Here is a 27,893-nt window from a genome sequence, read left to right as displayed (position 1 = left end):
TGCTAGTGGATCAGCTTGCACCTTCTGGCCGGGGCATCGGAGCGCTGGCCCCCTCCGAGCTCCTCCTTTTTACGAACTGGACTCGTCTGCCAATCGCACCTTTCACTCCTCGGCCGTGCTTCTGTCACATACGCGCAGCCTGCACCCCGGTTCCCGCTGCAGCGCTTTAGGCTGCTAACAGTATTGACTTCCTTTCGCACTCCTTTTGACCACTCTCCTTTACCGAACCTCCGCAGAAATGTCGATGCACACACCTACCCTCTGGGCGCGGCTTTTTAGCCAAACCGCCCGGAGCAACTGGATGTGGAGACAATTCGTGAAGTACTGTGAGTGCCACTTCGTTCGATCGTACTCCTACTACCGGGAGACCCACCGGGCCCCGGTTCCAGACAGTAGCTGCCCAACATGCCCCCATGTATACTGAAACTTGCCTTTTCTGTTAGCCCGGTCTCATGTCATGTCCGTCCTCGAATCTGGGATTGTACGGGGCCAACTCCTCGTTGAGGACCATGAAGGCAAGCATGTCTACGGCGAGTCCGACTGTCAGCGCCCGGTTACGATGACCATCCGCTGCGACGACGTCTGGGCGCGCATTGTATTGTCCCTCGACATGGGCTGTGAGTCTTGCATTCATTTCGTGCTGGACTAGTGCTGAATAAGGTTCTGAGTAGTATCTGAGGCGTACATGAGCGGAGACTTCGACATCTCTAGCTTGAAGGACATGTTCGATGTATGTTCAGACCCTTCGATTGCCTAGTTTCAGGCGCTGACGGCGTCATTCCAGCTATGGATCGAGAACCGACACACTTTGACAGGTCTTACAACCCTATTGAACACTGTTACGTCCTACATGTCTGCCTTTGCTATCTTCGCCCTAGGCAAGCAGAAACCCTCAATGGCGCTGAAGAATGTGGTTAGTACACTGCTGTCGCGCTCATATTGCTCCCATGACTCACGTCTATCTGACATGCTCTCAGCAAGAGGCATATGACACCAGCAACGAGTTCTTCCAGTGTTTCCTCAGCTCCGAGATGATGTACAGTTGCGCCATCTGGAGCGATGCCGAGGGCGGCATCCGGGGTGACCTCACCTCGCGGGGCTCGCAACCGGACGACTTGCACAACGCACAGATCCGGAAGATCCACCATATCCTCCAGAATGCGCGCGTCAAGCCAGGGTATCGCCTGCTCGAGATCGGGACGGGCTGGGGCGCCATGTCAATCGAGGCCGCGAAGCTCGGCGCCATCGTCGACAGCGTCACTCTGTCTGTGCAGCAGAAGGTGATGACGGAGAAGCGAGCGGTGGAGGCGGGCGTCGCAGACCGTGTGCGCGTGCACCTGCTAGACTACCGTCAGCTGCCGGAGGACTTCAAGGGCCAGTTCGACTCGTTCGTGAGCTGCGAGATGGTCGAGGCGGTTGGACTGCGCGACCACCACACGTACTTCAAGGTGATCGACTGGGCGCTGAAGCCTGACCGCGGCGCAGCCTGCATCACGGCTACTGCCATGCCCGAGTTCCGCTACACAACCCTGCAGTAAGTGCGATTCTGCGGTAACGAGGAGGCGGTGTCTCACAAACTCTGCAGGCCAGATGACTTCGCGCGTCACTACCATTGGCCTAACACTTTCCTTCCAAATGCGACGTACTTCCCTATGGCCGCTCAGCAAGCCGTCCCCGGGCGCCTTATTCTTCACAGCGTCGAAGACCATGCGATGCGTATGTCTCTTGGCTTCAGTTGTACGGCGCCGACTAATGGATGATCAGACTATCCTCGCACGCTCCGGGAATGGGGCTACCGCCTAGAGAAGAACTTCCAGGGTGAGGTCGTCGAAAACCTGATCAAGGAGCACCCGCAGCTTGCCGACCCGAAGAGCCTCGAGGCGTTCCGCCGCAAGTGGTTTTACATGTTCGACTACGCCGCTGCGGGATACGCGAAGGCTTACACCGCTTTGAACTGCTGGACGTTCGCGCGACCGGTGAGTGGTCAGCTGTTGCACATGATGATTTGGAATGAACGAGTGCCATGCAGGAGTACCCGATTGACCGCTGCGACTAGAGTAGATCAGCCAAATCAGACCTGTGTAAGGCCTCCCTCCCCCTGGACTTGCCTTTGTAGTGAGACCGAGTTGTCTCCCTTTTTTGTTACCTTACATCCACTTCTCCACCTAGTTCACTGTCACTCGTTCATACTCACTGTTATCCCTTGTATCTTAACACTACGCTTTTCTAGATTACTGTATTGTTTTTTTCCAGTTATCGTTGTGCTTGGTTTGTGTACCCGTTTTCAATGGATTGTATACCCGAACATGTACCAGTGTCATTGCGAGTGCACGCTATGGGTGGTATCGTAGGTCTGGAGCGGTGAACTTTCGCAGGTATTGCTCGGTGCTGGAGGTGAAGCGTCCGCTGAAGGTGTCGGGAGAAGGGCTGAGCGCGGTGGCGGCTGTGCCAGGGCTGTGCGGCCTGTGCCGGTTCGGCTAGATGCAGATCTTGATGTCGATCGAACCCGGCCGTTTCCCGTTTTGGTAACTACCGCAGAACGCCCGTTGTTGGGCTCAGGTCTGTGACTTGAAGCTTCTGTCATATTGACAACGATGCACTACTTGATGTGAGCATCCCCATACGGTCTTCTCTCTTACTCAGTCCTGATGCCATCGCAGCAAACTTGGGGATTGTTGCTTCTCGTTGCTTCCAAGTTGCTTCTGGAGTGATTGATGTAAAAGCGACGCGAGCCTCGCGATTGATCATCGCGCCCACACGGCATCTTTGACTGGCCCATCTCCAATTTGTCTCCACTCTGTCCGGTCCGACCGCAGAGTCTATAGGTATGAGCGCTGTCCCACCCGCGTTTCGGGTTGTATCGTACACATTCGTGCAAATACATTATACAATCGCACCCCACCGCGCCGTCGACACATTTCGGGAACGCGTGACAGGAACGTTGCACGCGCGCCCTCAGAGGTCGTGGAATAGCCTCGTCGTCCGAGGAGTCGGGTGTTCACTCTCTTGCGCCCCCTCCTTCGAGTACTACTGTCCCTTCGCTTGCGCGCGACCAACTCGCGGCAGCGTCGACCTACAATCTTTCTTCAGGTTAACAATATGATGCTTGGATCGCAAGGATCCCAGCTAGAGCTCGTTGATCGTGACCCTTCGCGGTCTGACATCTCTCTTGTGCATCTAGGAGAGTCTCCGAGCTCCCGTTCCGACTTCACCCTCACGCCTGGCTCGCGCTCTGAATTCTCCTTTACCTCCCCAGGCTCTCAAGCTCAGTTTCCTCTCATCAAACATGATGCTGCACCTCTTCATGATGCCGAATTCGCCCCCAGGCGAAAGCTTGAGAGCACCGGCTCATCGCAGACCTCCCGGAAGGGGAAGGCATTCTGGATGATACTCTTCGCTCTGGTTATCTCGTTCTTCATGGTCGTGCTTGAAGGAGCAGCTGTGGGAAATGCATCACCCACAATCGCGAGTGACCTTGATATCTCCCAATTCGCATGGATTGGAACGGCGTATGGCCTATCATCCACTGCCCTTCTGCCTTTGAGCGGTGGACTGGCCCAGGTATTCCACCTCTGCATCATATGTAGATCAGTTTGCCCACATCATCCCCGACAGATCTTTGGTCGGCGACCAGTAATGCTCGTCTCTCTCGCGATATTTGCCGTAGGTGGCGCGCTTTCTGGCGCTTCCACAGGTTCAACAACTCTGTTTGCTGGTCGCACCGTCCAAGGTTTGGGTGGCGGGGGCGTACTGACATTGAGCTCAATTATACTGTCGGATATCGTCGCGCTCAACGAGCGTGGGCTGTACAACGGCATTCTTGGTCTGTCCGTGTCGTTTTCCTACGCTCTTATTGAGAACTTTCCGACTGACATGTACTACAGGGCTTGGAGTGCTGCGTCCGGTGTTGGTCCCGTAATTGGCGGATCATTTGCGCAAAATGGACACTGGCGCTGGCTTTTCTGTAAGTGCGACGCATGAGGTCGAAGTGACCTGTATCTTAAGCCAGCGACACCTCAGACATGAACATACCCTTCGCGGGTCTTGCTGCCGTGCTGGTACTGTTCTTTGTCAAACTCCCAACACCGCCGGGGAGTTTGAGGTCGAAGCTCGAACAGATAGACTGGATGTGAGTAGTGCACTCGGCCCGCTTTCCCGGCGCATGTTGATCTCTTGCACAGCGGGAATGCTCTCGTCATGGGGAGCACGACAGCTATTGTAATCGGAATGACATGGGGTGGTGTTGATTATGCCTGGTCTTCAGCGCAAGTTTTAGTCCCACTCATCATAGGTGGTGTTGGATTGGTACTATTCTTATTGTACGAGGCCCTGTGGGCAAGAAATCCTCTCGTGAGTGTATCGCGTCCGGAAATGTAGCCCTGCTGAATGAAGCCCAGATTCCCCTGTCTCTTATACTCAACCGCACTAGTATAAGCGGGTAAGTTCATGTTTTGCCTCGCATCTAGCCATGTCTAATCAATACTGGACTCCTCGCCAGGTTGATCCAGACCGGTCTCCTCTCTGTGCCTCTCACGGGGCTTATGTATTATCTCCCCGTGTACTACCAAGCCTGCATGCTCGCCTCGCCCATCCGCGCTGGCACGCTCGTCTTCGGCGTGGCATTCACCGTCGCGCCTACCACGATCGTCGCCGGAGCTATGATCACCGTCACGAAGCGCTACCGCCCACCAATATGGTTCGGCTGGGTCCTGCTCCTCGTCGGCCAAGGCCTCCTCACCACCCTCACTGCGACGAGCTCGAAGGCCACGTCCATCGGCTTCCAGATCCTCACCGGCATCGGAATCGGCGCCGTCTACAGCTCGACGTACTTCCCCGTCCTCGCCCCGCTGCCCGTTGAGCAAAATGCGCCTGCGCTCGCGCTCTACGTCTTCCTCAGGAGCTTTGCCCAAATCTGGGGCGTCGCCATCGGCGCGACTGTTCTCCAGAACCAACTCTCTTCTCGACTCCCACAGGCGTTCCTCGCGACGCTCCCTAGCGGCGCGAGCGTTGCCTACTCCGCGATCCCCGCTATCCCCGCTCTCGCGTCGCCGCTGAGGGAGGAAGTGCAGGCTGCGTTCGCTGGGAGCCTGGACGTGCTGTGGCGCGTGCAATGTGCGCTGTCTGCGATCGGCGCGTTTGCGAGTTTGTGGATGAAGGGCCTCCCGCTTCACACGGATACGGATAAGAAGTGGGACGTGACAGCGGCGGAGGGGGAGGATGAGAAGTAGGCAGCTGGGCCGCAGATGCTTGCGTTCGGATGTATCATATCTGACGTTGCTATTATCTTATTGTCGCGGTCATTCCTCCTCGAGCTTCAGGGTGGAGCGGCCTCGGGCTTACAATGAAGGCTGAATATCTCGGGCGACGGAATCATTGAAATGAATGATTCCATTCTCCGACCGTCTTCTGAGAATGTCATTTTATGGTCCATGCCAATTTGTAGCCCTTCCACATTCGCCGCTTTGCCCAACCTGGCGAATGGGTCAGGTCTATGTATCATCATATACGTTCGATCACAGACCCGCATCGCCGCAAGTGGACAGCGCTGACTGGTGACCGAATCGGCGGATTGTTGTGTAACTGCGTTTGCTTGCAACACGGCCTGGTACTAGTCAAGGCACAGTAAAAGACGAGAATGTCGCCAAACAGTGTATGACGTACAACGAGACCGCTGCGACAGCCAACCCTGCGTAAGAAGGCCCCTCCCTTCCCTCGGGAAGTGCCGGGGTAAATCATTGCATGCATGCCATTACGCCTGTAGCCAGTGAGTAGAGATACAACTTTGCTACAACACCTCATGACACCTTACATCTCTCTCATTCGTTCGTTCACAGCGGCCAAAAGCAAGAAGAAAGCGAGCACACCTCCACTCTAGCCCCCTTCACCCATCCGCCGTCTCACGCTCCAACAAGCTCCCTAAATTCCGATCCCCACTCGGGCGACTTCTTCATTCCCTCCACGAACACATCGAACTTCGGGCTCTGCCCTGGCGGGCTGATCCTGCTGAGCGCTGCGACGGCGCGGAGGGTGCTGCGCTGCAGCTCCGCGGCGCGCTCAAGGTCCTGCTTGACCGTGTCCTTGGTGACTGTCGCGCCCTTCATGCTCTTCTCGAGCGGGCCCGTGATCTCGTCGAGCCGCTGCGCGACCGCGGTCGGCGCGAGCTGCGAGAGCCGGAAGAGCATCATGTGGCAGATCACCTTGACCTCGTCCGAGTCGTCTGCGAGCCCCGCGAGTACGCGCCCGAGGAACTCGTGCAGGTCGAGTTTCGCCAGACACGTGTCGAGCTGCAAATGAGGGGTGAGCGGGGGGCGCGGGTGGCGAGTGAAGGGGGACGTACCAGCGTGTAGAGCGTCTCGTACGCGGTCTTGCGCGCCTCGAGGCCGTCGTCGACTCTGTGCGTCCAGGGCCCCATTTGGACGGTGCGGATGAGCTCCGGGTTGATGACCGTCTCCTTGTACAGGTTCGGGAGGATGATCTGCAGTTTGTCCCGGATCAGGTGGGGCTTCAGCCGAGCGGCAGAGTTGAGCGCAGACAGCGCTAGTCTCCGGACGGTCTGTGGGGGACGGTTGTTAGCGTCTATGCCACCGCGTAGTGTACCTGACAAGGGGCTCGTACCAGGTCTGGGTCGGCGACCAGTGCGAGGAAGTCCATGAGCACGGCGCTGAGCTGCTCGTCGTACGAGCTGGAGGTCTCCGCGAACGTGTACCGGATCGCGGAGATGACCGTTGCCCTCGACGCAGGGTTCGCATCGGTGATGCGTTCCTGTTCGACGTGTCAGCCCTGTTATAACCAATCCACCCGGCATTACTAGGTCCACTCACCTGCAGCTGCGGGAGGTACAGAGAAGAATGTGTAGTCGTCAGCTTGCCGAGACACGCCGCGGCGACGTTCCTCGTCGTCTCCTCAGAGTTATCTGAGTTCTCGAACAGCGGCACCCAGAGCAGATCCGCGACAGTCTCGAGCTGGCCATGTGAGCAGTGGGTGACAACTTCCTTCAGTGCATGCAGAGAAAGCAATCGTTTGGTAGGGTCGTTCTCGACCATCTTGACGATCACAGGGAGGAAGTGGTGGAGGTTGCCCACAGCGATGTTACCTTGTAATCTCGTGAGTCACCCACAATATCGACAGTGATGGCGTTAGACATACCCGCAGCGAACGAAGCAGCTGTCCGGATCTCCTCCTGCTCGGCGGCAAATCGCTGGATGACGCTGGTGAAAATGTTCTCTTGCAAGGACATGTCGCTGAGGAAGGTACATGAGATTCTTTCAAAGCTTCGACTACGGATTGGCTCACATGAAACGTCCGATCTCGCCCATCACGAGCAAACTCAACACAATCTGAGACGTCTTCGCTTTCGATGTGGGCTGACTTACAGTCAGTTCCAGTTTCGCCGAGCTCACTCGCTAGACATACCTTGAGATGTTTGGCAAACTCGGCGACCGTACCCGCTGCGATACCCTGCTGGGAAATCGCGACTTGCCCGATGCAGCGGGCCACATTCGCGTAGGAGGCGTCGGACTTCTGCGCCTTGTCGACTGAGATGACGAGGTTCGGTACGAGATGCGTGGCAACCTCCATGTCGGCCTGCACCAGCGCAGCGAAGAACGCCAGGACTGACTCAAATGCTGCGCCAGCAACGAGAGGAGAGTGGGCAATGTTGTAGATATCTGGAAGGAGCTCCCGTTCGACCTCTGGGTATGTATTTGCAGGAATTAGCTCCAAGAGCAGGGCGATATTCGAAACAGCCTGTGACATGAGCGAGATATCCGAGATGGAGATGTAAGATTTGAGCGTAGGGGTGACGGTTGTGGGGAGATCTGCTGGGACAGTGTTGTACCTAAAGACCAAGGCAAGGCCGATGAGACGAATGTAGAGGATGCTCGAACGCAGTCGCACTCACCGCCTCAACAGGGCATCCAAGCACGTGAACATATCACTCTTCCCGACACGACCGCTCTTCTTCAACAGCGTCAAGAGCCAATTCACACAGCCGTTTACCCAGTTATCGTCGATCTCGATCTCCTTCGCCACTCGTGTGACCACAAGCACGGCGCCCTCCGTCCGGCCGGTGGTCCTGCACATCGCATCCCACTCCTTTCTCGGCTTCGTCTTCATGATCTCCGTCGCACACACCCACAAGTCACCAATGCAGTTCTCTGTACACCCCCTTACCTCCGCATCTGTGTCATGGTTACCGAGCCTCGCCACTGCTTCGTTGTAGACGACGTCAACCCAGTCACCTCCCTTGACCGGACGCATAGTGTTCAGGAGCGACGAGAAGACGCGGAATGCCTCGGATGCAATCCGTGGGTGCTTCTCTCCGAGCGACTTGAGCAACACCGGCAAGATGCTGTCCAGCGAGGCCGTGAATGTACCGGGAGTATGTGTCGAGAAGAACAGTCCGACGAAGGACATACACATGATCTGCAGCGGCGCAGCATTGGTCTTACTCGATTGCAGCAGGACAGCCTTGCTCGTCGTGATGATCTGCGTAGAATACGAGGACAAGGATTTTGGAACGACCGTGAGTAGGGTGTGCAAGAGCGAGAAGCCAGCCTGGAGGGTAGCGGGTGACGTCTTCGGCGACTTGAGCTGGCTGAGCAGTGCTTTGGCGAATGATGACACCTGCGAGCGTAGCAGAGTGTACGGTGTTTCTTCCACCTCCATACCTTCGTCTGCCCGTTTTCGCTTCCCACCGATAGTGGCCGCATCGTTCTGCTGTGCACTAGTTCCGTACACGCGCGTTTGCTGCAAAAGCACGCTATACGTCGACCACACTTCAACGCGAACCGTCTCCTCGCGATCACCGAAACGGGAGATCAGCACCGGCGACACCTCCTTGTAGAGCGTGGTTAGTAGCTCCGGACGCGTTGCGATGATAGCACCCAGCAGCTTTGTCGCGGATCTCCGGACCTTGTACGACATGTCCTCGTCGTCAGAATACCTGATTGGACGACATGAATGAGAACGTGCGCGCTCAGTTACGTTACCAGGACATACTGATCATCAAGTTCGGCTTCGTCATCATCATCGTCCGCCATTTCTTCGTCCTCATCATCGTCTCCACCTGCGTAGTTCTGTGACACATGAGCGAATGCAGAGAGACACAGAGAATTTGCTTACAGGATCATACTTGATGAACTGAGTCCCGACGTGTATGATAGAAGACAGGAACGGTGTGATCTCTGTGGGACACCGCAGGACTAGCGCTTCCAGTGCCTGCGAGGACTCAGTCTATTCTCTCTTGCCTTGGCTAATATTCGGTACACACCTGAAGAGCGCTTTCTTGGAGTTCCTCGTCCTCACGCTGCAGCGCCTTGTTAGTCGCAGGAACTATCTGCCCTAGTACAGGCTCTATTTGATGTGGCGTATGACGCGCGATCGCAGCCACAAGTTGCACAGTCGTACGCTGCGTTTCCAGGTTCGCGGACGGTGCAAGACCGGGAAGCACCTTCTCCGACAATAGTTTCTGGAAGAGCTCGGCATGCGTACTCGGAAGGAACTGCGCGAGAGTCGTGATTGCCCGTTTGCGAACGGCCGCTCGAGAGTGGGAAAGCATTGGCGTGAGCACGGTCAAGGGTTGCGGCTGCAGGTCCGGATTTCCTAGGTACCCTGGGAAGCGAGTGATCAAGATGGATAGAATGGAAAGCGTCTCAAGGAGCGTGTCTGGTGGTGTGTCGGGCTGTGAAATGATTGGAATTCGCGTCGCTTTCCATGACCGCTGCAGAGATTCGCTCGCACGGACGTACCTTGGACAATTGCGTTAGCAGCTTGGGCGCGAGCTTCTCACACGCCTTTGACGCGATTCTGCCTTCGGGGGTAGCTCAGACGTAATTGTCTTCAAGGCTGTTCAAATTGTGAGAGATGATCCGGCATAAGGAGAGTCGGTCTGACCCAAGCTCGAGATGTCGCGCAGCTCATCGTCCTTGCCAGACGAAAAGTCAATGAGTCGATCCACAACATATTCCATCTGGGATTCTCGGATGATCTTGATGAGCTGACCCAGGCTGAGCAATCATGAGGGTTCATCTAGCGTGTCCACCGATGAACGAACATACCACTTCACCGCCTGATTCTTCACCTCAGAAATCTTATCCTCCACAAGAGCCAGGACCTGGCGCAAGACCTTGGTCTCCGTGGGCTCATCGCCAAGGAACGTGTTTGGATCTTCCTTGATCGCAACCAGGAGGTCATTGAGACCCATGTAACTATAGCCAACGCAATGAGCGATGTACAGACGCGTCGCCTCCTGGGCACCATACCGGAAGTCCTGGTCGGAGGACTGCATCTGAGTGGCAGCATTCGCGTCAGTTGCTGCAGATCGAGGACAATTGCGAATTACCTTTTCGATGAGCCCATTCATGATGTATGTCTTCGTCATGCTGGGCGTAGAGTGAAAGGAACGAAGGAATGGGGGAGTGGTGGAATGGACTTGAGTTCCGCTCGAGTGCGAGCTTCGAGGCTGGGGCGCGCCTTCGCTTAGTGCACGTGATGCAATTCTGGAGCATTTCAGCCACCGGCGCGTCTGCGAGGGACCGACTTGGGGGCGAACGACCGTATCGTTCTCTAAGTCTTCCCCGCGCTCACTACTGCTTGCCCACACGTTGTCTTAGACTGTGGACTATGACGGAAATTACCTTTCAATGTCCCAACATCTCGTACTATGAGATGAACTGCTGCACTCTGCAGACTCGGAGAGGCACTGGCGTGCCGCGACGTGTCTAGACTCGAATCTGGTACTTGCACCGTCCAGCTTACTAGCATAGCATGGATATGCCTATACGCCTGCCGACTTCTCCCAGCTTTTGCAAAAGCTGTATGAACACAGGTCAACGGCAGCCTTCCCTCTGGCGTTGGGCTTTCTAGGTATCATGAACACTGCCATACACAAGGCTATCCAAACCTTGTACGGTGCTTCAAGCTTCGTGCGTCTGGAGGCGTCTGGCGCTTTGCTTTATGAATACATATCACGGCCACCTCAAGGCCACCCTAGGATCATCAAACCACTCAGAAGCAAGGCAAAAGCAAGGTCAGGAGCGCTCGCCACTGAGTCGCCAGTGGCGTCCCTCTCCATGCAAGCCTATGTACATGTCCGGGCAACACGCAGCGTCTCTCGCTCTGCTCACCAGCTGTAAGTCTACTGTGACCTCCCTCCCTTACCTCTGTCAGCTGACGGGCGGGCTCAAGCGGCACGCGAACCTCGCGGTTACCTCGAGGCGTACGCATTCAGCCGGCTTTGTTATGTGCCTCACAAAGGGCCTTCTATATCGGGCGTCTGAAGATCGTATCGCATTGTGGCTTCGCGCGCTTGGCCACAGGATAACAATGGTCGATTGGGCCACACGTTGCTGGTTACAGATATAAAGCAAGTGTCCCTCCGTGCTCTTGTCCACATCTCACTTCGCCCTGTCACCCAGCCCCGTGGACTTGATCCGGCGCATCGCCATCACTTTCGCCACTGGTCATTATCTCTGACGCCTTGGGTCCTTTCCATTATCTCCGAGTCTCTGCGCCCTCACGCCACATCAGTTCAAACACAATCGCCAGTTCATCGGGAGCCACAGTCGCCGATCGTAGGCCGTACCGAGGAAACTTAACACAAACATGTCTATGATAACCCGCGTCAGTACTGGGATCGGTTACCTCCAAACCGGAAGCCCCATCAGGCTCCATAGAAGAGAGAGAGATAGCAGTGCCAGCATGAGCGGCGGAGGATCCGAGTCGGAATCCGATCTCACAGAACTATCGGACGATGAGGAGGACGTTGTGCCCGAGCCAGAATCCTCTCCCGCAGAGGAGTCTGAATACGAAGAATTCGAATCTGATGGCGAGCAGTCTGCGTACGATTACCTGAACGCGCCACTGCTCGACTACGAGTTCGAGGTATGTGGCGCCGAACGATACAACGGTCCAGAACGAAACTGATCAGTGGTTTACAGCGCGGAGAATCCGTCTGGGTGTATGCATATGACGGGTGGTATTTCGGCAGCGTCATGAGGCGAGCGGAGACACCTGAAAGACCGAAGGTGGGCGAATCCGTCAGCAACTTAGACAGTGTCTGACATCTCTCTTGCAGGTCATGCAATACAGAGTACTCTTCCGCCGATATGTGAGGATACAGAAAGATTTCGCGCCCATGGACGGGACGATCAAACCCGACACACCACGGATGCGACAAATGCTGCGTGTAGCGAAGTTCCTGCAGTGATCATCCATGCCTGACTGGAATGCCTTCACTTCTGTTCCGCCTTCACCCATCCGTGGCGCCACCCGGGATTGGATGCCTTCCCGCCCGCGACTCTCGGATGACTCTTGTGCCCCCCGAGACTGCATCAATGGTGTTGACTCTAATACCTTATGACCGATGTATCATCACACATGTAGCATACTGAATCGCGAATTGTATGATCGATGTTGATAATTGAGAAGTGGACATGTCCATGGTTCCATGTATGCGAATGTAAGTGAGGATGCAACGTTCACATTCGTCCTCGGCTCCGGATGTGAATTTAGGTACGGATATGTTCATCCACAATGCCTCTGAGTCGGATATGTATGGCCTAAGTTCTTCGAAAATGGGCCCCACTAACCGTATCATACTTGGTGTGTTGAGTCGGGTTCGGATGTGGCCAGTTCAGGTTCAAATGCGGATTTGAATGCGGATGCCTCGATAGCCTGGGTCAGTAACCCGATGCTCGAGGCTGATCTGGACGAGGGCGACGGAAGGAGAGTGCGCGGAAGAAGTCCCGGAGCAAAGAGACTTGCCTGTTCGGGTGACCTGGGAGGTGACGTCAATGACCAATCCGCGCGCCCACTGTGCCATCCGCTCCCCCCGCTGTACAGCTTATAACCAGCGTCGCCCTTCTCGCTTTCCCCCATTACAACCATCTCTGCATCTTTATCTGCACTTCACTCTTATCATTTCGAAGAACTACACGTCGTCCAGCATGAGTCTCCTGCAAGACGTCCTCCGCACCCAAACTATCGATCAGAACGGGAACACGTTCTCGATCACGGAACGTCTGCAGACGCAGCGTTCAGACCAAGAGAGCGACGATGAGATAGTCGGCGTGGTGCGTATACATTGACATGTAGTCCGGCTATGTGTGTTGATCAGCCACGCTTGTTAGGTCTCTGCGCCTGGCACTCGCCCCGCGTCGCGAACTCCTTCACGTCCATCGTCCCCGGGCCCTCGGAGCGCTGCTCGTCGGCCGTACCAGGCGGTGTCTTTGTCGACGACATTGCCGAGTGACCCTCTAAGGGCGCTCCCGACGGACCTTTCCCAGCGCATCTTCGCGCAGCTGTCGATCAGGGACCTCGCGCGCTGCTCGCGGGTATCCAAGAAGTGGAATAGGAGTCAGACACTGAACTATGGTACGGTGTATCCTTGCACTCGCATTTAGGTCAAGTACTGACAATTGGATTCAGTCTGGTTCCAGCATTATCGCAAGGAGAACTTCCACGACGATAGTTTGCCGCCTGGCAAGTGGACGAAGCGCGAATCGAAGCAGAACTGGGTATGTACCACCTACACTACAAAACGCCCGGCCCGTGCTCACTTTCGCATGTAGCGGACAACCTACCTCCAGACAGTTGCCTCTCGCGATTCCGACACGCTTGGGCCCGTCTACCACTCGTACTCCGGCCGGTCCACCCCAGGGGGTTCCGGCGCGCAGACGCCACGCGAGCTGCGCGAAGACAAGTGGCGCTCGGAGACCGAGGGTGAGGCACGTCCGTCGAAGAATGAGATGCGCGAGATGTACAAGGAGCTGAAGGGCCGGAAGGCCAAGAGCAAGTTCAATGTCGGCGCTGGCGCCGGCGTGCGTGATAGGGGTGGATGGGCAGAAGGTGGTGAGGAAGGCCTGTACGAGTAGGAGCCTGTAGAACGCGTGCTCTGGCTCATGTACGATGCGGAACTGGTATATATATCATATGTACACATACAAGATTAACTGTGTCTTTGTGTGGGTGCCGCCGGACAGAATACTTGAGGATCACCCGTGCGGCCGGATCTACTCCAGCTACTTAGCGAGACGGCATCTTCACGATGGTGCTACTTATGTAAGTATGCTCTCGCAAGCATAGCGTCGATGCCGTATGTTAGTCACGCTGTTAGTCCATGGAGGTATTGCGACCGTAACTCTAGGAGCATGCATTCCAAGTTCCGAGGCCATGAAGGACACAACAGGATCGATCCAATACCACGCCTCTGGGGTATAGCCTTGAATGAGGCCGTAGTGCCACTCTGCAGACATCGTCCAGTCAGCCGAAATTCGACCGGGCTCACTAGCAGAGACCCACCGACCGTAGCTCGACTTAACTCGACTGTGCTCAGAGCACTGCCGATGACAGGAGCGCGGGAATCGACTTAGGACATCGTTATGACATGCCGGACGTACACCATGATCCAGCAAACCCGGCGGTTGCTGAAGACTAAGGTTTCTGAGACCCGGGTCCGTGGATGACACTACTTAGTAGCGGTGCCGACAAGCTCGACGGATCAGGCCTCAGGGCCTTCTTCCCCGCTACTTGCCAGCGCCGAAACCTTCCTAAACAGAAGCGCAGTCATCAAGGACGGAACGTAATGGTGTTGCCATCGAATTCGAAGGCCAGCACGAGAAGGACTTTGTTTGAGCCCCATCTCGAAGTCAAACACATGCATCAGAGGCAAACCTTGTAGCATAGCTATTAGCACAGCGCCGTGCCACGACCACCTTCTGGCGAGATATCTCCGGCGTGCTATCTTTGCCATGAATGTTTGTCACTGGCAGCTCTGTCGCTGCGGAAATGATCATGTCTTCGTTCTGACCTTCAGAACCCTAATTAATGATTTCAGTGCACGCCCATTTCTGGCAGTGTAAGGCAGTCACCTGTAGCCTTCGTCACCGGAAGTTCACAGACGCTATGGTGAGGGCAGGTTAGAGGTGTCCCGGGATTGTGTACATATTCGCCCTTTGGGTTCCACGTTTGCCAGTCCGCGGATGTCGTTGAAGGCGGCCTATTGAGGCATGATGCGGCGTGTACTTAGTGCACAACTACTAGTAGCACTTCCAGGTTCAGAGCGGTAAACAATAACATGGATGAATAAGAATGATGAAGTGACAATGATTGCTTAGCCAACAAGCCATGACAAGAATCCTGCGCTCGTGGAAGACTTCCCGGTAACATGGAGACGCATACACGACAATCGTGAGACTTAGCGTCGTTGGGCGGCGAATATGTAGCACAATGCCGGTAGCCGGGCACGAAGAACGATTGGAGTCTTGACAATTGAGCAAGTCGAGTGCAATGCAAGCGTACTAGTGCGCTTTGGGTGATTCTACATATGCGTTTCTTCTCAGAGCAGAGACATCGTCACAGAGGGCTTGAACAGTTACATACAACATTTCTTGAATGCACTCGCTCAAGATGACAACCTGAAGGACCTAAGTCGCCGCAGTCACGGTGTACATGCACTGTGCAGTGTGCTGCGTCTATCATGATTCACGACCGAATTATGACTCGGCCAGAGGAAAGCATCCAGCGTCCAGATTCCCGGCGCGGCAGAGTAGTCACGGCAGAGAGACGGGCGATGCGATGGACAGCATGTAGCCTGCCAGTGGGTAAGAACTTGAACGTGCGTGGTGGCGAGTTCCCGAAAAGGCAAGGTACCAACTGAGCGCCACCGGTGGCGGGCACGATGATTGGCTGTTGGCTCGCAACTCGGAGCACGTTGCTGCCAGTGACCAAACGGAGGCATTCAGCCAGATCTTGTTTAAGTCGGCGGCATGGACGGACGACTACAGGGTCCCGTCAGACGCAAACACCGCCTGCGGACTGTCCTGGCATTATGTACTTAAACATCATGCTAAGCCATCAACCGCCGCCAATTTCACAGAGGATTGAACCACTCTTTCCAGTGGTACCTAACCAACCCAACACGGTGAACCATGTTCTCCGCCCTCAGAACAGAAGAGGGACTCGGCGAGGAGCTTGAAGATGGCCAACCCACCGCAACCTACTATACGCTCGATGAGGAGCGTCGTCGTGCACTCGCCAATGTCGATAATGCCAACTTCAGGTTAGTGCTGGAAGCTTCGTGTTCACCACAGCTAACGGGGCGCATAGCTGGTTTCACGTAAAGGTGTCTATAGTCACAGGCGTCGGCTTTTTTACGGACGCGTAGGTGTTGCTCACATTACTTTGAGCTGAGGCTACTATGTACTGATATGCTCATTCTACTTCAGTTACGATATTTTCGCCATCAGCATCGCGGCGCAAATGCTGGGCTACCTATATGGCGGGAATGGATCTGGTCTATCACGCGCCCTGACCCAAAATCAGGCACTCGGCGTGAAGGTCGCGACCCCCATTGGAAGCATCTTCGGCCAACTGGTATTTGGTTGGTTAGCAGACTTGGTAGGCCGTAAGCGAATGTGTAAGTCCCGTCCCACTATCCTTGCGCAAGCATGCGAAGAAGCAGGACTAAATGCCCGCGCATTTACACAGACGGGATAGAGCTCATGGTCATAATTGTTTCGACTTTCAGTCAAGCTGTCGCCGGTCAGGCCGAGGCTGTAAACATACTGGGTGTCATTGTTGTCTGGAGGTTCATTGTTAGTAGTGGTTCATTCTGGTGGGCGCTGTGCTCAACTATATCACTGACATCTCGCCGCAGATGGGCGTTGGTATTGGTGGCGACTATCCCCTCTCTGCCGTCATCTCCTCCGAGTTCGCCTCCACACGCAACCGTGGCCGGCTTATGACGGCTGTCTTCGCCAATCAAGGATGGGGTCAGCTCAGTAAGTTGTCAAAGCCTTAACTTTCCAACGCTCTGTCTCACCGCTTTCGCAGCCAGCTCTATCGTTTCATACATCGCCGTCGTTTCCGGGAAGCAGGCACTTCTGGGCGACAGTGTCAACAACATGAAATCCATTGACTATATGTGGCGTTTAATCATCGGTCTCGGCTGCGTTCCCGGTGTCATCGCCCTCTACTTCCGGTTGACCATCCCCGAGACGCCCCGTTTTACCATGGACATCGAGCGCAACCTCCGGCAGGCCGTGCTGGACATCGATAACCTCCTCATAAGGGACTCCTACTGGGTCGACCCCGACATTGCCGTGCAGCGTGTGAATGCACCCAAAAGATCCAATCGCGACTTCTTCCATTATTTTAGCAAGTGGGAGAACGCACGTCAGTTGGTGGGCTGCGCGTACTCCTGGTTCGCTCTTGATGTGCGTGCCATACCTGTCTACAGGGCCAGCCGCTCGTTCTGACATTCCCCCGTAGATCGCATTTTACGGTCTCATATTGAACAACAACACCATCTTGACTTCGATTCCCAGCGTTACTTGCGACAACACAGAATGTGTATATCACGAACTCCGCAAAATCTGCATCGGCAACATCATCCTTTCCGTCGCTGGACTCATTCCCGGCTACTGGATGACCTTCTTGTTCATCGACAGATGGGGCCGCAAGCCGATTCAGCTCATGGGCTTCATCGTGCTCACAGCGCTGTTCATCATCATGGGTGCGCTTATCCAGGCTCTGTTGTAACATGCAGCGTTCTCACCACGGATGACAGGGTTCGGATATGAGGCGCTGATGAAGACAGGCCCGGGTCAAAAGGCGTTCATTTTCCTCTACTGCTTGGCAAATTTCTTTTGGAACTTCGGGCCAAACACGACGACGTTCATCATCCCCGGCGAGGCGTTCCCGACACGCTACCGCTCAACTGCGCACGGCATCTCCGCAGCGAGCGGTAAGTTCGGCGCGGTCATCTCGCAGGTCGGCTTTGGTTTGTTGGCGAGCAAAGGCGGGGCTCCGGGGAGTGACGTCTATCTGGGTCATGTGTCAGTGCCGTCTCTCACTCGTCTGGCATTGATTGTGCGCTAATGCATGTGCAAACTTGCAGTCTCGAGATCCTCGCACTCTTCATGGTGACAGGCGTGTTCTCCACGCTGCTCATCAAGGAGACGAACCAGCGGACACTCGAGGAGATCTCGAACGAGGACCAGAGGGGCTTTGTGCGCGGCACCGTCCCTCTGGCACAATTGTAGGCATCCGCAAATCCTGCACGACCTGCTTTGCCTGTCGACCTATATTACTTTCGTCCTCGCAGCGTTCACACATCTTGCTTAACTTACCAGTGCTACAGCTTATACCCTGCATATCACCTTATACTCCTGACTGGACTATGGTTGGACTAAGTTATTCGCTGCTGCTATGGACACTACATTTATATTGTTCTCACTTCTCCTGTATCTGCGATGTATTCCTGGATCCTGTTGTATCAATCAGCATGTGCGTTGTGCCCCATTTACCGAGCCATTACTCCAATCTCAGACTTGCCAGTCTAAGCGTTCAGACTAAGCATCCGACAGCATCGAGCTTCACGCTGGGAAAGACACAGGATCCTTACAGCGGTTTTCAGAACTATGCGGAATCGCGAGAAAAACGAAAACGCACCTCGGGCACTGGGCCAGCGCCCCGAGCCACGATTAGATTAGATAGTGGCCAAATCTGGAAGTGATAAGCTAGGCCATTTCGGTGAGCAGGCATACGAAATCATAGTTGTTACAAGTAGATGACAACAAGATGGCAGCGAGCTACGCCGACGCACCAATGCAGCAGGAAAAACGGCGGAAAAGTAGAGCTCACAATACGCGGCACGCGATGTATATGATATAGCATATATAGTATGGGTAGCTGATTATGTAAACAACATACAGTAAGTACGAACGACTCAGTTGCTCTAACGTAAGTAGTACATATACATTCAGTCCGCGAACAAGATCTTCTGACTTTCAGACATGAATGAATGAAATCCGGAGCGAAGCAGCACGTCGAGCAGGACCCATTCTGTGATGAATTGATAATGAATGTAAGCATACTCTATTGTTGTTCATGGCAAGGGCAATGTTGTGCACAATGGGTGTTGCGACGAGGGTAAATGCGAAGCACAAATAGCTTTACACACATCTTTGGCTGTCAAAATTACGGTCCAGCGCGAGGACTATTGCTAGATGAGTTCTGTTGATTTTTCGAGTAATTATGATCAAGTGGTTCTATCCGAGGCTAAAGTGAATGGATGGGGCAAATATGTCAGACCTGTGCATGCCTTATTTACATACCCTTCCCATTTTTGTTCACAGTCGGCTTCACCCTGAAGCTTGTTACATCGCTCGCTCGGAGAGGCGGGACGCGCAGCGTCGTATCAATCGAGTACATAATGACTTCCAGATTTGGCCACTATCTAATCTAATCGTGGCTCGGGGCGCTGGCCCAGTGCCCGAGGTGCGTTTTCGTTTTTCTCGCGATTCCGCATAGTTCTGAAAACCGCTGTAAAGCGCGTAGACTTTCGTATCTCCGCATCCCCAGCTGCGAAGCCGGCACAGCGGCTCGGACAACCGTCCGAAAAGACGCGCCAGCTTGAAGCCAACACGACTAGAGTCATCATTGAGTCGAAAGGATTCGACGGCATCTGGGCTTTTCGTTGACGGGGATACTGTACGAAGTCGCCAGGACTGGCGCTAGATGTGCTGACATTCCCGAGGGCTCTCATCAAGGAAAGCGTGCATCATTAGATGGGAACATGAGAGTACATACATACACAAAGGGGTTTTCTCGACACTCCGAATGTCTGCCATCCAGTCGACCGACGACTGCATGACACGGTACATCGACTATGAGGGAGGTGGATAAGCGTCTTGCAACGCAGAGACAAGGTCTCGCAGTCTTGAAGCAGGTACGAGCATCATCCGCCCGCCCATGTCTAGCCCGAACCCGTTTTCCTCACGTGGTTTAGTATTTGTGAAGTTGTAATCGAGTGAATGCACAGCGATCTTGCAGATGAATGAGTTAAGGACGAGAAGGCAGAAAATGGTGGTACGCACCTTTTGTATTTGCTCGTCCTCTGGATGGAAGGGGTATACCCCACGCGACGGGGGTTGTTGTGCGGTCTGCTTTTGTCGCTTGGAGCGCGAGGCAGGTCCCTGCAGCTCAGCCTCTTCCTCCGGCGAGAGACGGTATATCCGCGATATAATGAGTAGGTGTGTGAAGTTGTATGGTTCGTTCTGCGAACATCCCGAGCGGTGAGGACAGCGATGTAAAGAAGATATGTCCGCACGCACATCATCCAGAGCCCATTGAATCTCGTCCGCGAGCATGCGATACATGTGCGGCATGATCTGCACGGGCATGTTGATGAGTCTCTCGGAGAAGACAAACCCGACGTGATTTGAGGACGCGGGATTGAGCAGAGTTTGGAGGGTGCCATGAAAGGCAGGATCGGCCGAAGATTTGGTCAGCGCGTACTCCGTCAATGCTTTGATCGAGGGATGGTTCTGTACGCCGCATGAGGTTCGTCAACGTCAACCGAACATCAGGCTCTCCACGGAGGTAGACATACTTGGTGGACTCGCATATTGAGAACGGTCAGGACGGCGTACGGATCGCTCTCCCGCCCATCGCACTTGACGGTAGTGCCGACAAGAGGCTGCGAGAGGATGAGGTCCGCGAGGTCGTTGACATGCAGAGGCTCTGCATCGCCCTGCAAGAGCTGCGTAGCAAGCCGCTTGAGGGCGAGGTAATCGACATCCGGGTGCGGATCGAAAAACTCGAAGTCGACGTCCACGAGGCTCTACTGGCCCGCATTCCGCGCCGTGAGCTTATCGCGCCGGCAAAATGGGGAGGCGGGGGAGGGGCACCTACGCGTTCGCTGGCGTCCTCGTTGTCCGAGTCGAGCTCCGGGTCAGGTGCGAGCGACTTGCGTTTCGCCATGGGCGTCGAGGGAGAGGGCAGGCGCAAAACTCAGCGGCGGGCGCAGCGTGACCATGTCGCGCGCCGAGCTCCGTGCGTGCCTCCGCGCCCGCGTCCTCCGCCCTGCGCTGTCTATTACATACCGCGAGGCCTCGCCCCCTATCGGCAGCGATATAAAGCCGTCCATCCTCCAGATATGCACTCATACCCTCTGCTCGTCTCACTATCGCCTCTGCGGGCGCAGTCCCAACGATGTCGCTCAGACTGGCTTGCAGGCGACTCGGACACCCTCGGACGACCTGGCCGCATGTATTCACGCCTGTACGAACACTTGTAACATCACCGCGACCTGTTGAATCATCGCCGCGATTGTACCGAGCTGGTCTGGTTGCTGGGGGCGTCCTGACCGCCTCCCTTGTCCTCGGGAATGTCTGGGGCCCTGTGCACGCAGATGCCCCGGTCGCAGAGGCCGAGAAGGCTCCCGGGAAGCCGCAGAAGCCTCTGTCTTCTCTCATACGGTCGTATGTCGTGTATTCTATGTGTTCTATACCCGCTCTCGTAGACTGGGCCCCGTCGATACTCGCGACATTGACGACGATCCCCGGGCTTAAGCAAGTCACGGAGGCGATCGTGAGGGTCACCTTCTTCGACCAGGTGCGCGACTTGCGTTGCGAAGAGCGACTGTTCGATGACCGCATCCATTGTTCAGTTCGTGGGAGGAGACACCGCGGAGGACTGTCTGCCCCTCCTCGAGCAGCTGCGCGCCGAGGGTAAGGGCTGCCTGTTCGCATACAGCGTCGAGGTCGATGAGGCGGAGGCTGCCGGCAACTCCAAGGAGCGTGCGGCGGCGGCGAAGGAGGCCGTCAGACAGATCTTCCGAGAAACGCTGCACTGCATAGACGTCGGCGCCAGCTTCGAGGACAAGCATGCAAGCAGCGCGGACGGCGTGAAGGGGCGCAAGACGTGGGTCGCGATCAAGCTGGTGTGTGCTCCGTGTGGTGTCTCGTGCTGCCGTTTTACGAGTCATCTCGTTGTCTTCCTTCGTAGACCGCGATGGTGCCCCGCGCAGAGACCTTGCGCAATTTCTCGAAGTACTTAGTTGCGACGCGACGTTCATCCTCACCGGCTATTCTCTTCCCTGGTCAACCGCACCCGAACGACCTAGCTGTCCTCGCCTTCCCCACAGGCCCGAAGGGCTCACTTTCTCAGGAGGATATCGAGGACCTAGCACAGTTGCGTGATGATTTGCGAGCGATCTGTAAGAAGGCACAGGAGCGGGGCGTCAAGATCATCATGGACGCTGAATACAGGTCGGTTGACTGCTTAGACTGCGCGTGATCTCGCTAATACATTTCGTTGTCTACCAGCTGGTACCAAGTACGTCCCTAGGTCCGGCGGCCACTACGCTCGCTGAACGCGATTTGCCCAGCCCGCAGTAGATGCCTTTCTGCTTTCTCTCCAACGAGAGTTCAACGCGCTCCCTCGCCGCTCATCTTGGTTCAGCAAGTCTCCCGCTCCAGTCACAATCCAGCCGGTCATCTACCAGACTTACCAGGCGTACCTGAGACGGTGTGTAAGTTCTCTTACGGCATGACCTTTTCACTGATTGCCGTCACAGAACTCCTGAATATCTGAAGCACAGCATCGCGGCCGCCCACGCGGAGGGCTACGCGCTCGGCGCGAAGCTCGTCCGTGGTGCGTACCACCCACACGAGCTCGCCGCCCACGCCTCTGCGTCCGCCTCCTCAGGGGCCTCTGTCGAAGGCTTCGGCGACGCCAGCGGCCTGGGGATCTCCCCAGACCGCGAGCCGCCCGTGTGGCTCACGAAGGCTGAGACGGACGCGTGCTACGACGCGTGTGCGGCGCTGTTGCTGGACGAGGTGCGCAAGGACGTGAAGCGCGGGGTCCCGGGCGTCGGCGTGCTCTTTGGCACGCATAATTGGAAGAGCGTGGGCGGTATTTTGGAGGGGATGGAGAAGCTCGGGTTGGCGAAGCGTGTGGACGGCGGCGCGGGTGTGCTGTATGTGCCTGATGCGGTTGCGGAGAGGATCGCGATGGGGCAGCTGTACGGTGAGTGGTCGATGGTAGGCTCCGGCTCGAGAGGGTGTTGGGCTGATGGGACGTCGTGACCAGGCATGACGGACGCGTTGTCAGACTCGATTGCCGAGCGCACACGCTGCAGCTCGCCTTTCTTGCTGAAGTATATCCCGTACGGAGCACTCGCTGAGGTAGGTGTATCTGACGCGCTGCTAGCGTGCGGCTTATTCATGGGTGTGGTTAGGTCATGCCCTACTTGAGCAGACGGGCGATAGAGAACAAGTCGGTGTTGGGAGATGGCGCGGCGACTGAGGAACGGAGGCGTGCTGGGGAACTGATTTGGAAGAGGCTGTTTGGCTGAACTTTCGGGTGCCGTTGGTAGGTTAGAAAGGGACTATCGGTTGGCAAGTGGAGCTTAGACAACGATATGTGAGTGTCCTCTCGCTGTCAATGACAAGGGCATAACTACGCTATGCCGTTCTTACGCGTTATGTGCTACTTAGTTCAGTTGGCAATGCATGAGCATGTGCTAGTTCGGCTGACAATGCATGGACATGTGCATGTACTACGCAATTATACGACCGCCCTCCCCACTCAACAAGGTCGTGTTTAGGGTCTGCCTACGGGAGACTAGTACGCAATGCTGTGTCAAGGTAGCTTTGACTTCGTTCAGTCCAGGGACCTCACTGTGTTTACCCATTCTCGTTTTAGAGCACTTTAGTACTAGTACGTGGAGGTAGAAGACTGTTTTTAAAGCGATGACACCGCCACAAGGCCGTGCTTATCGCCGCGACCGACTCAGACAGAAGCTTCAAGCAGTTATTTTGAGTACGTACTGATCCAGATCTACGGGGAGATCATTGGTCCCGATGCGACAGACCGATGTTGACCGAGTGCTCAGCTGTACTATCACTTATCCAGCAGGGCCACTGCTCACAGCTCCAAAAATCTGATGATGATCAGCTAGGGAGGACTACTGTCTGATATGTGTTACATTGCCAGGCGATCCGCAAGTAGGCCGACAACTTCAGTGGAGGCGCGCGAAAGACGGGGAGGTGTGAGTAGCGGGCACTGTCCGGGCCCGACGAGGACGGACATGGCGGGAGAAGGCCCGGGGATGTGTCGATCGGGACGTGGGCGGGAGGGGCGGGGATTGGGCGGGGACGAAGCGAGGTGGGCGGTCAATTGCCGTCGCGACTTCTCTCGGCCTGCCATCAACTCCGCTTCGTGAGCGGGTCGCTCATCCCATCACGCGCTCAGATCACTCGATGCGCCATTCAGTTATGAACACCTCGCTGTATGCGCCATGGTCTGTTTCTCCCCGCGTCTTCACTTCCTCGCCGTCTCCTGGTCTCCCTTCCACTCCTTTGCTGCATTGTCCCTTTCCAGGCAAAGATGTCGGCGACTGCTGCGGAGATGGCTGCGCTGCAGGAGATCGTCAGATCGACTATGGGTGCCATTATGATCGGTCTGTTCTTTAGTTCCACGTACGTCTGCGCGTAACTCTCTGGTGGGGGCTGTCGCTGACCCTCCTCACAGTTTCTTCGGCATCACTCTGTTGCAAACATATCAGTACTACGACCGCTACTGGTCCGACGCCTGGTGGCTGAAGCTCTTCGTGAGTTCGTGTGCCGTATGTTCGGCGATCGGCTGCTGAGTTCTGACCTTCACTAGGTTGCTGTCATAACGTGCGTCTCAACCCCTCTCGTGGCAATACCATTGCTGACGCGTTGACAGGATCCTAGATGCGCTTCAGCTCGTCACCGTCGTCCACGCGAATTGGTGGTATCTCATAGCAAACTACGCCAATCCGCAGGCGCTCCAATACGTTCCATGGAGTCTAGGAGTGAGTCCCTTGTGCGCGTGGTGGTGCGGATGTTAATGCATATATGCAGCTGGAGACGGGATTGACTGTGAGTGCGGTAGTCCTTGCATCGACTAATTGACGAGTCTCACCTCCGTAGTCATCAATTGGTTTCCTTGTACAAACGTACGTCGTGTTCTCCGCATATATGCGCACCCTCTTTCGAGACTAATGCGCGTACAAAGTTTCTTCGCCATGCGTGTATACATACGTTCGTCGACTCGCTGTCTGACCTCCCGAACACGTCTGATGATACAACATGCAATACAGTTAGCCGAGGGAATGGCTGGATGACAGCACTTATTGTACGTCTGACCACATACTCGGTGGAGACCCTTCGCTAACGCGGCCCTGGAGTAGATGCTATGTGCCTTGTCTCAATTTGGTACGTGCCTACGGACCGATTGAATGTATGCGTCGGACTAATCAAGCGAACATGCTGAACAGTGATTGGAGTGTGTGCGTATCGCCGGTCCTCTTTCCTCGCAACGCACTGAAACCCAGCTTCACCGGTAGACTATACTGCAGCAGGGTGAGCACCGGGCGTCGTCTCCGGTCGACTCTTCATTGACCAACTCGGCTTCTCGTACCAGCAACACACGCAGCTCGCCGCAACGATCGGGACGATCATCGTACGTCCTTCATTACGCAGGCCTCCCAAGCTTGCATTGATGTTAACCTGTTCCGTATTCAGTGGGCATCGACCGCCGCGCTCGCGTGCAGTATCGCGGGTGATGTGCTAATCACGCTCTCGATGTGCTACTACTTGTATCTCGGCCGGTCGGGCATCGCTAGGTGCGTGCGGGTACGCCACTTTTAAAGGGAAGTACAGCTCACGCGCACCGTATGGATGCAGCTCGGACAAAATGATCATGTGCTCATGAAGTATACAGTCAACACCGGATTGCTGACGACGTGCGTAACAAATCGTCTATGCCCGTTAGGACAGTGCGTGCTGATGCCGTTTGGGCGATGTAGCGTGGCCGCGATCTGTACCATCATTCTGGTACGTGCTATTCCACCACACGCGTCGCAGGATCTGGTCTGACTTTCGCATCTTGCAGTCAGAAACGCTCTCGAAGACGTTCTGGGACACGATGTTCTACTTCGTCGTCAGCAAGTGCTACGTCAACTCCACGCTCGCAACGTAAGTCCCCGTCACCCACCGCCGCCGCCTCCCTTCTCCCGCTCACTGACTACCCGTCCTCCGCAGGCTCAACGCGCGCGAGAAGCTGCGCAACCGCGTGTACGTGGGCACCGCGTCGGGCCCGACGGCGGGCGGCGCGAGCACGGGGTACCGCCCGTCGCTGTCGTTCGCGCCCATGGACCCCGTGCAAAGCGCGTTCACCCACTACACGGAGGACTCGACCGCGTCGGTGTTCAGCGGGACGGTCGTGGGCTCGGGCCGCCATGTCGACGAGGAAGAGGAGGACAAGGACGAGCGGAGGAAGGCCGGGGGCGGCGGGTATTTGGTGTGAGGGCCCGGGTCGGTGTTCGAGTCTTAGTGTGAAACCCTTAGAACGTGCGTCTGGGCGAAGGTGCAGCCTCGGCGTACGCAGGCTACTCGACTGTTTGTGTTGTGATTACCGGCCCACGCGTGCGCCATTTACCATACCTAATTGCCTACTCGCCCTGATGTATACCTCATGTACATGTACATAGAACGCCTCGTCCGTAACCAATATGTCCCTCCTTCGGTGTACCCCAGCTCTTGGCGGATTCACCCTGTGTTTCGTGCGACGGGCCCTCTGGGGCTGACCGTGGCACCACGGCCCATGATCTCATACGAGTCGCACCGTATGAGGTCCAGTGCGTGTCGTAAACAGTTCAAATATGTGGCTAGTACACCAGGATCAGCATAAGTCAGAACACATTTCAACACTTTAGCCAAAGCGAACGAACTATGACTTCAGTCGAATTCCGCGTCCCTGCAGTTGCGATACTGGAACTTGGGAGGAGGAGGGCGGGCCTTATTTACGTCTTGACGCCAGTTCGGGTTATACTCTGTCTCTTCGAGCTGTTTGGTCGCCACGAAACCTACCACGAGGAGCGGGTGAGCGTACGTTGAGCAATAGGTTAGCAAGGAATGCAGACCACGACCGAGCGACATGTTGACGATTCCTCCGTCGAGTCTGATAATCAGGAATGGGATGAGCGGATTTCCAGGTCCTACTTCACGCCTGTCCTGCAGCACACTCATGCACAATCCCGCGCCCTCGCCGGGACCGAGCTTCATACCGAGCTCGATATGGCCGAGCATGTCCGCTATGCGGAGTACGGTGCATCCGACGATCGTGAACTTGTCTGTGGCCAGCGGGCCCGCGTCGGGAGTGTACACTGACTTCTCGAGGACGAGGTGTGTGTGCGCCCGGCCAGGGTTTTTCTGCAACCGCAGTGCGCTAGCGTAGGCCCAGCTGTCAATGGACATCTGCCATTCAAGCCAGTGTTTCGCCTTCTGTGCTGCAGATGGATCCGTGAGGGAGAGCCGTTCGATGTGTTGGTTCATATTTATGATGTTCCTGACCGATAGCTAGGTAAGCAAATGTCAGGTACGCACGTCAATCAACGTCGACTCACTTGCAGGTGCCCCTACAAGTAGTAGTGGACAGAACGTTATCTTCCGTTACCAGTGTATGAAATTGTACCTGGGTGGACACGTACTTGTGCAACGGCCAGTCTGCCTTTTGACACTCTCGAGAGCTACACAAAGTCAGTTGTCTGCCACTTGACCGCGTGGAGTAACGTACCAATAATAGAGACTCTTGCATCTCGAGCACGCAAGTAGCTTCACCATCGGTTCCCGAGCGAAGCATCGTCCGCATTGCTTGCCTAGGCGGCGATCCGTCTCGTCGGTGTGCTTGCGTCCATCAAGCCAGGAGGGCCCACCCAGTGCTTCCAGGATCGGACCGGTCTGTCCATCTGGCATGAGGATCTCGCGAAGGGTCTCATCAAACAACTGGTGCGGATTCTTGAGGAACCACTTGATCAGCCACTTCTCACTGGCATGACCGTCAGACTCGCGATCCGGATGAAGCATTGTCAGACAACTCACTGCTTCTTTGCGGCCCCTGCTTTTCCATTTCGCCGCAGCACGCGCGACAAGTACACCTTGTTTATGACCAGATCCTCCAATCCATTGAGACCAGGAAGGAGCGAGTCGACAAGATGTGTCAGGAGTGTCTCTGCCATTGTATCATCCTCGCCGTTGTATGTTAGGGCTTCCGCGAAGAACATTAGTCGAATGCTG

The 27,893-nt window shown here is 55.5% G+C and overlaps 11 protein-coding genes across 11 annotated transcripts; 8 read left to right on the top strand and 3 right to left on the bottom strand.

The window, feature by feature from the left end:
- Positions 1-82: 82 nt before the first annotated feature.
- On the top strand, positions 83-2,420 carry B0H18DRAFT_1060465 (CFS1-like protein). Its single transcript, XM_048031109.1, has 8 exons — positions 83-326; positions 444-617; positions 672-730; positions 785-913; positions 978-1,534; positions 1,586-1,716; positions 1,765-1,976; positions 2,030-2,420. Exons 1-8 carry the CDS (start codon positions 239-241, stop codon positions 2,054-2,056), a joined length of 1,377 nt encoding a protein of 458 aa, XP_047885082.1. The 5' UTR covers positions 83-238; the 3' UTR covers positions 2,057-2,420.
- Positions 2,421-2,996: 576 nt separating this feature from the next.
- B0H18DRAFT_919257 (MFS general substrate transporter) lies at positions 2,997-5,320 on the top strand. The gene is made up of 8 exons (XM_048041601.1): positions 2,997-3,293; positions 3,338-3,561; positions 3,616-3,827; positions 3,885-3,964; positions 4,021-4,129; positions 4,182-4,350; positions 4,398-4,438; positions 4,499-5,320. The coding sequence occupies exons 1-8, from the start codon at positions 3,287-3,289 to the stop codon at positions 5,226-5,228; spliced, it is 1,572 nt and encodes a 523-aa protein (XP_047885081.1). The 5' UTR covers positions 2,997-3,286; the 3' UTR covers positions 5,229-5,320.
- Positions 5,321-5,893: 573 nt separating this feature from the next.
- B0H18DRAFT_1060447 (TIP120-domain-containing protein) lies at positions 5,894-10,437 on the bottom strand. The gene is made up of 16 exons (XM_048031108.1): positions 10,343-10,437; positions 10,263-10,288; positions 10,059-10,208; positions 9,895-10,007; positions 9,750-9,811; positions 9,272-9,682; positions 9,124-9,219; positions 9,001-9,077; positions 7,901-8,944; positions 7,414-7,837; positions 7,294-7,364; positions 7,147-7,241; positions 6,822-7,093; positions 6,616-6,762; positions 6,338-6,553; positions 5,894-6,284 (listed from the first exon to the last, which is right to left on the bottom strand). The coding sequence occupies exons 1-16, from the start codon at positions 10,379-10,381 to the stop codon at positions 5,898-5,900; spliced, it is 3,630 nt and encodes a 1,209-aa protein (XP_047885080.1). The 5' UTR covers positions 10,382-10,437; the 3' UTR covers positions 5,894-5,897.
- Positions 10,438-11,700: 1,263 nt separating this feature from the next.
- Positions 11,701-12,208, top strand: B0H18DRAFT_1128332 (uncharacterized protein; the record flags this gene model as incomplete). Its single annotated transcript, XM_048035330.1, has 3 exons — positions 11,701-11,883; positions 11,940-12,026; positions 12,077-12,208. The coding sequence occupies 3 exons, from the start codon at positions 11,701-11,703 to the stop codon at positions 12,206-12,208; spliced, it is 402 nt and encodes a 133-aa protein (XP_047885079.1).
- Positions 12,209-12,947: 739 nt separating this feature from the next.
- B0H18DRAFT_1089002 (uncharacterized protein) lies at positions 12,948-13,874 on the top strand (the record flags this gene model as incomplete). The annotated part of the gene is made up of 4 exons (XM_048032252.1): positions 12,948-13,073; positions 13,131-13,374; positions 13,429-13,517; positions 13,572-13,874. 4 exons carry the CDS (start codon positions 12,948-12,950, stop codon positions 13,872-13,874), a joined length of 762 nt encoding a protein of 253 aa, XP_047885078.1.
- A 2,055-nt stretch (positions 13,875-15,929) lies between these two features.
- Positions 15,930-18,044, top strand: B0H18DRAFT_1128330 (major facilitator superfamily domain-containing protein; the record flags this gene model as incomplete). Its single annotated transcript, XM_048035329.1, has 9 exons — positions 15,930-16,060; positions 16,108-16,161; positions 16,227-16,417; positions 16,489-16,595; positions 16,658-16,781; positions 16,834-17,216; positions 17,272-17,515; positions 17,570-17,837; positions 17,900-18,044. 9 exons carry the CDS (start codon positions 15,930-15,932, stop codon positions 18,042-18,044), a joined length of 1,647 nt encoding a protein of 548 aa, XP_047885077.1.
- A 208-nt stretch (positions 18,045-18,252) lies between these two features.
- On the top strand, positions 18,253-19,480 carry B0H18DRAFT_338174 (uncharacterized protein). The gene is made up of 2 exons (XM_048037655.1): positions 18,253-18,410; positions 19,335-19,480. Exons 1-2 carry the CDS (start codon positions 18,287-18,289, stop codon positions 19,418-19,420), a joined length of 210 nt encoding a protein of 69 aa, XP_047885076.1. The 5' UTR covers positions 18,253-18,286; the 3' UTR covers positions 19,421-19,480.
- A 47-nt stretch (positions 19,481-19,527) lies between these two features.
- B0H18DRAFT_1060435 (p21-C-terminal region-binding protein-domain-containing protein) lies at positions 19,528-20,783 on the bottom strand. Its single transcript, XM_048031107.1, has 5 exons — positions 20,698-20,783; positions 20,396-20,626; positions 20,118-20,330; positions 19,881-20,060; positions 19,528-19,829 (listed from the first exon to the last, which is right to left on the bottom strand). Exons 1-5 carry the CDS (start codon positions 20,764-20,766, stop codon positions 19,671-19,673), a joined length of 852 nt encoding a protein of 283 aa, XP_047885075.1. The 5' UTR covers positions 20,767-20,783; the 3' UTR covers positions 19,528-19,670.
- A 36-nt stretch (positions 20,784-20,819) lies between these two features.
- Positions 20,820-23,143, top strand: B0H18DRAFT_1128328 (FAD-linked oxidoreductase-like protein; the record flags this gene model as incomplete). The annotated part of the gene is made up of 9 exons (XM_048035328.1): positions 20,820-21,066; positions 21,125-21,399; positions 21,455-21,727; positions 21,793-22,055; positions 22,113-22,122; positions 22,175-22,314; positions 22,364-22,815; positions 22,879-22,973; positions 23,027-23,143. The coding sequence occupies 9 exons, from the start codon at positions 20,820-20,822 to the stop codon at positions 23,141-23,143; spliced, it is 1,872 nt and encodes a 623-aa protein (XP_047885074.1).
- A 1,034-nt stretch (positions 23,144-24,177) lies between these two features.
- On the top strand, positions 24,178-26,124 carry B0H18DRAFT_1128327 (uncharacterized protein; the record flags this gene model as incomplete). The annotated part of the gene is made up of 11 exons (XM_048035327.1): positions 24,178-24,269; positions 24,322-24,400; positions 24,457-24,470; positions 24,520-24,628; positions 24,678-24,695; positions 25,240-25,278; positions 25,341-25,451; positions 25,503-25,561; positions 25,625-25,652; positions 25,711-25,793; positions 25,860-26,124. The coding sequence occupies 11 exons, from the start codon at positions 24,178-24,180 to the stop codon at positions 26,122-26,124; spliced, it is 897 nt and encodes a 298-aa protein (XP_047885073.1).
- Positions 26,125-26,555: 431 nt separating this feature from the next.
- On the bottom strand, positions 26,556-27,440 carry B0H18DRAFT_892152 (uncharacterized protein; the record flags this gene model as incomplete). The annotated part of the gene is made up of 3 exons (XM_048041339.1): positions 26,556-27,165; positions 27,308-27,346; positions 27,394-27,440. The coding sequence occupies 3 exons, from the start codon at positions 27,438-27,440 to the stop codon at positions 26,556-26,558; spliced, it is 696 nt and encodes a 231-aa protein (XP_047885072.1).
- Between the last annotated feature and the right edge of the window lie 453 nt (positions 27,441-27,893).

This window comes from Fomitopsis serialis, assembly GCF_022376445.1.
Source record: "Fomitopsis serialis strain Sig1Antser10 chromosome Unknown B0H18scaffold_307, whole genome shotgun sequence".
Classification (NCBI taxonomy): Eukaryota; Fungi; Basidiomycota; class Agaricomycetes; order Polyporales; family Fomitopsidaceae; genus Fomitopsis; species Fomitopsis serialis.
This window is presented reverse-complemented; position numbering and strand designations above follow the sequence as displayed.

Bases quoted from the DNA above. Each gene is read 5' to 3' on its own strand.
- B0H18DRAFT_1060465 (XM_048031109.1), top strand. From the start codon at position 239: ATGTCGATGCACACACCTACCCTCTGGGCGCGGCTTTTTAGCCAAACC. The intron at 618-671 runs GTGAGTCTTGCA...GGTTCTGAGTAG, and splicing joins ATTGTCCCTCGACATGGGCT to TATCTGAGGCGTACATGAGC. The intron at 1,977-2,029 runs GTGAGTGGTCAG...AGTGCCATGCAG, and splicing joins GCTGGACGTTCGCGCGACCG to GAGTACCCGATTGACCGCTG.
- B0H18DRAFT_919257 (XM_048041601.1), top strand. The intron at 4,130-4,181 runs GTGAGTAGTGCA...TCTCTTGCACAG, and splicing joins CTCGAACAGATAGACTGGAT to CGGGAATGCTCTCGTCATGG. The intron at 4,439-4,498 runs GTAAGTTCATGT...ACTCCTCGCCAG, and splicing joins AACCGCACTAGTATAAGCGG to GTTGATCCAGACCGGTCTCC.
- B0H18DRAFT_1060447 (XM_048031108.1), bottom strand. From the start codon at position 10,381: ATGACGAAGACATACATCATGAATGGGCTCATCGAAAAG. The intron at 10,209-10,262 runs GTATGGTGCCCA...CGTTGGCTATAG, and splicing joins TCCTCCGACCAGGACTTCCG to TTACATGGGTCTCAATGACC. The intron at 9,220-9,271 runs GTGTGTACCGAA...GAGTCCTCGCAG, and splicing joins TCCAAGAAAGCGCTCTTCAG to GCACTGGAAGCGCTAGTCCT.
- B0H18DRAFT_338174 (XM_048037655.1), top strand. From the start codon at position 18,287: ATGTGCGTTGTGCCCCATTTACCGAGCCATTACTCCAATCTCAGACTT. The intron at 18,411-19,334 runs GTTTTCAGAACT...ACCGCTGTAAAG, and splicing joins GACACAGGATCCTTACAGCG to CGCGTAGACTTTCGTATCTC.
- B0H18DRAFT_1060435 (XM_048031107.1), bottom strand. From the start codon at position 20,766: ATGGCGAAACGCAAGTCGCTCGCACCTGACCCGGAGCTCGACTCGGAC. The intron at 20,061-20,117 runs GTGCGTGCGGAC...GGATGTTCGCAG, and splicing joins TTCAATGGGCTCTGGATGAT to AACGAACCATACAACTTCAC. The intron at 19,830-19,880 runs GTGCGTACCACC...TTCATCTGCAAG, and splicing joins AGGACGAGCAAATACAAAAG to ATCGCTGTGCATTCACTCGA.